This window comes from Babylonia areolata, chromosome 11, assembly GCF_041734735.1.
Source record: "Babylonia areolata isolate BAREFJ2019XMU chromosome 11, ASM4173473v1, whole genome shotgun sequence".
Classification (NCBI taxonomy): Eukaryota; Metazoa; Mollusca; class Gastropoda; order Neogastropoda; family Buccinidae; genus Babylonia; species Babylonia areolata.
The window spans coordinates 41,792,249-41,799,748 of NC_134886.1; the positions used below are offsets into that span (position 1 = coordinate 41,792,249).

Below are 7,500 nucleotides of genomic sequence, written 5' to 3' on the forward strand. Positions count from 1 at the left end.
TTATCGAATTTTTCCTCGTCCTCCTTCTCCTCCTCCTCCTCCTTCTTCTTCTTCTTTTTCTTCTTCTTCTTCTTCTTGTTCATCGAATTTTTCCTCGTCCTCCTCTTCCTTCTCCTCCTTCTTCTTCTGCTGCTGCTTTCTGATTTTCATTTATTTATTCGTCCATTCTTTCTTTTTTTACTTATTTCTTTATATATATATATATATATATATATATATGTGTGTGTGTGTGTGTGTGTGTGTGTGTGTGTGTGTGTGTGTGTGTGTGTGTGTGTGTGTGTGTGTGTGTGTGTGTGTGCTTCCTTCATCAGTGACGTCGTTGCTGTCATTATCAGTTCCGTCATTATGTCCGTCGTCACGTCTAAACTCCATGGCCTCTTTTTCCTTCTCCTCTTCCTCCTCCTTCTTTGTCTTTCATTGTTTGTCATCGTCACCACCATCGTCACCATCAACATCTTCATCATTATTATCATCATCAAAATCATGAGAATCTTCATTACCTTCACCACCACCACCATCATCATCACCACAATCATCAATACCAACACCACCACCACCACCATCACCACCACCACCACCACCACCATCATCACCACCACCACCACCACCATCATCATCATCACAAACACCACCATCATCATCATCACCACCATCATCAATACCACCACCATCACCATCATCATCATCAGCACCATCATCAATGCCACCACCACCATCACCACCACCACCACCATCATCATCATCACCACCACCATCATCATCATCATCCTGCTGAGTAATGATGTGTCACTTATCACGTGGTGTGGCGGTGTGTGCAGTTTAAATGGTTAATATACCTGAAGGTTACATTGTGGGGGTGTGCAGTTTAATTGGCTAACATACCTGAAGCTTACATTGTGGCGGGGTGTGCAGTTTAAATGGCTGACATACCTGAAGCTTACATTGCTGCGGTGTGCAGTTTAAATGACTGACATACCTGAAGCTTACGTTGCTGCGGAGTGCAGTTTAATTGGCTGACATACCTGAAGCTTACATTGTGGGGGTGTGCAGTTTAAATGGCTAACATACCTGAAGCTTACATTGTGGGGGTGTACAGTTTAAATGGCTGACATACCTGAAGTTTACATTGTGGGGGTGTGCAGTTTAAATGGCTGACATCATACCTGAAGCTTACATTGTGGGGGTGTACAGTTTAAATGGTTGACATACCTGAAGCTTACATTGTGGGGGTGTGCAGTTTAAATGGCTAACATACCTGAAGCTTACATTGTGGGGGTGTACAGTTTAAATGGCTGACATACCTGAAGTTTACATTGTGGGGGTGTGCAGTTTAAATGGCTGACATCATACCTGAAGCTTACATTGTGGGGGTGTACAGTTTAAATGGCTGACATACCTGAAGTTTACATTGTGGGGGTGTGCAGTTTAAATGGCTGACATACCTGAAGCTTACATTGTGGGGGTGTACAGTTTAAATGGCTGACATACCTGAAGCTTACATTGTGGGGGTGTGCAGCTTAAATGACTGACATACCTGAACCATACATTGTGGCGGTGTGCAGTTTAAATGGCTGACATACCTGAAGCTTACATTGTGGGGGTGTGCAGTTTAAATGGCTGACATACCTGAAGCTTACATTGCTGGGGGTGCAGTTTAAATGGCTGACATACCTGAAGCTTACATTGCTGCAATGTGCAGTTTAACTGGCTAACATCATACCTGAAACTTACATTGTGGGGGTGTGCAGTTTAATTGGCTAACATCATACCTGAAGCTTACATTGCTGTGTTGTACAGTTTAAATGGCTGACACACCTGAAGCTTACATTGTGGGGGTGTACAGTTTAAATGGCTGACATACCTGAAGCTTACATTGTGGGGGTGTGCAGTTTAAATGACTGACATACCTGAACCATACATTGTGGCGGTGTGCAGTTTAAATGGCTGACATACCTGAAGCTTACATTGTGGGGGTGTACAGTTTAAATGGCTGACATACCTGAAGCTTACATTGCTGGGGGTGCAGTTTAAATGGCTGACATACCTGAAGCTTACATTGCTGCAGTGTGCAGTTTAATTGGCTAACATCATACCTGAAGCTTACATTGTGGGGGTGTGCAGTTTAATTGGCTAACATCATACCTGAAGCTTACATTGCTGCGTTGTACAGTTTAAATGGCTGACACACCTGAAGCTTACATTGTGGAGAGGGGGGTGCAGTTTAAAAGGCTGACATACCTGAAGCTTACTTTGCTGCGTTGTGCAGTTTGACTGGCTGACATACCTGAAGCGCCAGTTCTCCCCGGAAGGTATCAGGCTGACAGCGAGGGACAAGGTGGTGGTCAACGCTTTGGACTACTACGACAAGATCTTCCCCATCGTTGACAACACGCCCAGAAGGTGGGTGGCGCTTTGGTGTTGTGCAGCGTTGTATTGCAATATCACTTTTTGGTTCTTATATAACAACACGTTTCTCTGTGTGCAATACCGGGGCTGCTCTTCCCGAAAGAGCGCGTCTCCACAGTGCAGACAAGAAGATAGATAGATACATAGATAGATAGATACATAGATAGATAGATACATAGGTGCACAGATACCAGGCGGTCATGTAGATAGATAGATATATAGATACACATACATATATAGAGAGGGGCAGGCAGAAAGGCAGACAAACAGATAGATAAATAGATAGGTGGCGACAGATACAAGAATTGATAGATAGACAGACAGACAGCGACAGATACACGAACTGATTGATAGATAGATAGACAGACAGACAGACAGACAGACAGCGACAGATACACGAATAGACAGATAGATAGACAGACAGACAGACAGCGACAGATACACGAATAGACAGATAGATAGACAGACAGACAGACAGCGACAGATACACGAATAGATAGATAGATAGATAGACAGCGACAGATACACGAATTGATAGATAGATAGACAGCGACAGATACACGAATTGATAGATAGACAGACAGACAGACAGACAGACAGCGACAGATACACGAATTGATAGACAGACAGCGACAGATACACGAATAGATAGATAGATAGATAGATAGATAGATAGATATATTGATTGATTGATTATTGATTGATTGATTGATGGACAGAGACAGACAAACGCACACAGATAGACTGTATAAACCCAAGACCTATTTTCAGTTTTACTTCTTCCTTTTTGGTTTGTGATTTATTATTTTTCAGAACCCTGATGAATTACTGCATGTGGCGCATCGTGTACCCACTGGTAGGACTACTGAGCAAGCCGTTCCGGGACACCAAGCGCCAGTTCTCTCAGGTCGGTCCGCCTGCTCGCTCGCACAGACAGCACAGTCACACATGCAAACTGACAAACAGAGATGCGCTAGTGGAGTGTCGGTCTTGAGGTAGCGCGTCCGCCTGGGAAGCGAGAGAATCTGAGTGGACTGGTTCGAATCACACCGGCAGTCGCCAGTATTTTCTCTTCCCTCCACTAGACCTTGAGCGGTTTGGTCTGGACGCTAGTCATTCGGATGAGACGATAAACCGAGGTCCCGTGTGCAGAATGCAATTAGCGCACGTAAAAGAACCCACGAGAGCAAAAGGGTTGTCCCGGCAAAAATCTATAGAAATATCCACTTCGAAAGGAATTTTTTTTTAATTGCATGCAGAAAAAATAATACAAAAAATAGGTGGCGCTGTCAGTGTGGCGACGCGCTCTCTTTGGGGAGAACAGCCCGAATTTCACACAAAGAAATCTGTTGTGACAAAACTGAGTAATACAAATACAAAATGACAATGGAAACAAGGCCGAATAGGGACTGATTTCATGAATGACCACACAAGCAAAGGGGCAGACAGAGACACATAGATCAAATGCCTCACATCAGTTGGGAGTTAAATAAATAAATAAAAAATTCAAAGGCATTGTTGTTGTTTTCTGAATTGCTTTAGATAGACGCTGTTTTTTGGACGAATGAATGTATGCATATTTATACAGAATAACTGAACATTGGATGATAATGAATCTTTTTTTTTACATAGCGCACAATAATAATAATAATAATAATAATAATAATAATAATAATAATAATATTTATGTAGCGCTGAATCTTGTGCAGAGACAAATCTAAGCGCTTTCACACCAGTCATTCAACGTATGCATAACTATAAAACGGAAGAAACTGAAGACAAGGAAGAGGCAGGGGAGGGAGGCTATCTTGTGAAGAGGTGGGTTTTAAGGTCAGACGAAAGAGCTGAGTGCGGAGACCTGACGAAGCGAAAGAGGAAGTTCATTCCAAATGCAAGGTCCAGAGACAGAGAAAGAACGGCGTCCAACAGTGGAGTGTTTGAATCTGGGTATGCGTAAACAGAGCGGATCCGAAGCCGATCGTAGAGAGCGAGATGTTGCGTAGAGGTGAAGGCAGCACAAAGATAGGAAGGGGCAGATTTGTGAATACATTTATAACATAGAGTGCTAATCTTGTACTTTATTCTGTGTGAGACAGGGAGCCAGAGGAGATGTTGCAAAAGATGAGTGATGTGCTCAGATCTTTTCTTTCTGAGGACGAGTCGGGCAGCAGAGTTTCGTATGCGCTGAAGAGACTGAATGGCTGAAGCAGGCAAACCAGACAATAGGGAGTTACAGTAGTCAATGCGAGAGAGAATGAGGGAAACGGCAAGACTAGATGTTGCGTCGGTGGACAGATATTTCCGGATGGAACTGATGTGTCGCAATTGACAGTAGCAGGACTGAAAAGTCTGACTGATAAATTTTTGCATGGACAGTGTGTTGTCAAAGACAACGTCGAGCTTCCTGAGCGTACAGCACAGTGTGCCTCACACACTCCACTCGAACAAGTCATGCAATATAATCCGCACATCATGAACAGAACCTTTGTTAAGGGAATGCTGTTGTGTCGATTACTGGACACTTCATGCATCAGCCAGGGCATGGTCAAGATTGATTAATTGATTGATTGGTTGATTGATTGAGTGATTGAGTGAGTGAGTGAGTGAGTGATTAATTGATTTTTGTTTTAGGGAAACGTGTTCTTGGAAAGAATTATATGATATCCCTTTACCCGTTTGGAGATTTTCTCCAACTAAGATTAACCTGCCTTGTCCTACCTTGTCTTGCTGTACCCGATCCGTCTGCCATTGTCTCCCATTACATTCTGTCGATTGCCTTGCTTTGCCCTGCCCTGCCCTGCCTTGCCTTGCCTTGCCTTGCCCTGCCCTGCCCTGCCTTGCCCTGCCTTGCCTTGCTTTGCCCTGCCTTGCCCTACCTTGCCCTACCTTGCCTTGCCCTGCCCTGCCCTGCCCTGCCTTGCCTTGCCTTGCCTTGCCCTGCCTTGCCCTGCCTTGCCCTGCCCTGCCTTGCCTTGCCTTGTCCTGCCCTGCTTTGCCCTGCCCTGCTTTGCCCTTCCTTGCCTTGCATTGCCCTGCCCTGCTTTGCCCTACCTTGCCTTGCCCTGCCCTGCCTTGCCTTGCCTTGCCTTGCCTTGCCTTGCCTTGCCTTGCCTCGCCCTGCCCTGCCCTGCCTTGCCCTGCCTAGCCTTGCCTTGACTGGCCTTGCCCTGCCTTGCCTTGCCTTGCCTTGCCCTGCCTAGCCTTGCCTTGACTGGCCTTGCCCTGCCTTGCCCTGCCTTGCCTTGCCTTCCTCTTGCCTTGCCCTGCCTTGCCTTGCCTTCCTTTGCATTCCTTTGCCTTCCATTGCCTCCCACCTTGCCTTCCCTTGCCTTCTTATGACTTTTCCTGCTTCGCCTCCCAGTGCCTTTCATTGCCTTCCCCCACCCCTTGCTTTCCCTCTCCTTTTTTTTCCTTGCCTTCTTTTGCCTTCCTTCGCATCCCCTTGTCATTCCTTCACTTGCCCTGTCTTCTTTTATAACTTCCACCTTGCCTTCTCCTGCCCGCCTTCCCCTTCCCCTTCCCCATGCTATTTTTTGTTTCCTTCCCTTGCCTCGGCATCCCTTCCTTCCTCTGCCTCCCCTTGCCCTTTCCCTTGCCTTGACCTGACCCTAACGATGTGTCCGTCCCCCTCCCCCACCCCCAATAGGCGCTGAATGGGGCGACATCGTCATCATCATCATCATGGTGGTGGTGGTGATGATGATGATGGTGAGAAGAAGAAGAACAACAACAACAACAACAACAAACAAACAATCAATCAAACCATCAAACCAACAAACCAATCAACCAAAGAAATACAACAACAACAACAACAGCAGCAGCAGCAGCAGCAGCAACAACAACAACAACAACGACTTGCCTTGCCTTGCCTTGACCTGACCCAAACATTGTGTCCGTCCCCCCCCCAACCCCCACCCCCACCCACCCTCGCCCCGCCCCATGCCCCCCCACCCCCACCCCCGCCCCCCAACAGGCTCTGAACGGGGCAGCCCGCAGCCCGGAGAGGTGGAAGGAGTGTGTGACCATCACGGACAGCAAGTTCCCCCACGCGTCTGGCCGCCTGTATGTGGACCACCACTTCTCCCACCACGCCAAGGCCAAGGTCAGTACCACTACCAGTAGTACTAATGATTCTGCTGCTGCTGCTGCTGCTGCTGCTGCTGCTGCTGCTGCTGCTGCTGCTGCTTCTGCTACTGCTGCTGCTGCTGCTTCTGCTACTGCTGATTCTGCTGCCACTGCTACTACTACTGCTGCTGCTGATGATGATGATGATTCTGCTACTACTGCTGCTGCTGCTTCTGCTGCTGCTACTGCTGCTGCTGCTACTACTACTGCTGCTGCTGCTTCTGCTGCTGCTACTACTACTGCTGCTGCTGCTTCTGCTACTGCTACTACTACTGCTGTTGCTGCTGATGATGATGATGATTCTGCTACTGCTGCTGCTGCTTCTGCTGCTGCTACTACTACTACTGCTGCTGCTGCTGCTGATTCTGCTGCTGCTTCTGCTGCTGCTGCTGCTACTGCTACTGCTGCTGCTGCTGCTGCTGCTGCTGCTGCTGCTACTGCTGCTGCTACTGCTGCTTCTTCTGGCTCTGATATTAATCATAATGATAAGAAGAAGAAGAATGATTAAGATGGTGATGGTGATGATGATGATGATATAATAATAATAAGAAGAAAAATGATTAAGATGGTGGTGGTGATGATGATGATTTATGGATTTGAGTATATTATTATTATTCTGTTTTTATGTTGTTGTTCTTTTTTTTTCTTTTTGTTTCATTAATTTATTCTTTTTTTTTATTTACACACAGAGCGAAGGAGAGTAACTGAGAACACGATTCATTTACTCATCCATGTATTCATTTGCTTGATTTATTCATATGCTTGCTTGTTTGTTTGATGATCTATATGTAATTCTTTAACTTCGTTATTTCCTTTTAAACATGCATGCATTCGTTCTTCAGTATATCTTTTTTTTTGTCTTTATTCATTCATTCGTTGATTCATCCATTCATTCCTTCGGCAGGTGGAGGATATGATCCGAAATCTGGTGTCTTCCTTCAAAGACATGCTGCACGAGACAGACTGGAT

General features: G+C 45.9%; 1 protein-coding gene across 1 annotated transcript in view; it reads left to right on the forward strand.

Annotated features, from left to right (window-relative positions):
• The window catches only part of LOC143287416 (neprilysin-4-like), a 32,983-nt gene that overhangs the window by 9,127 nt on the left and 16,356 nt on the right, over nt 1-7,500 (forward strand). The window contains exons 5-8 of the mRNA XM_076595399.1: nt 2,267-2,400; nt 3,220-3,313; nt 6,380-6,508; nt 7,436-7,500. The exon at nt 7,436-7,500 is cut by the window's right edge and continues 34 nt beyond it. Of these exons, the coding sequence (XP_076451514.1) occupies nt 2,267-2,400; nt 3,220-3,313; nt 6,380-6,508; nt 7,436-7,500 (422 nt within the window). The remainder of the gene's footprint in view (nt 1-2,266; nt 2,401-3,219; nt 3,314-6,379; nt 6,509-7,435) is intronic.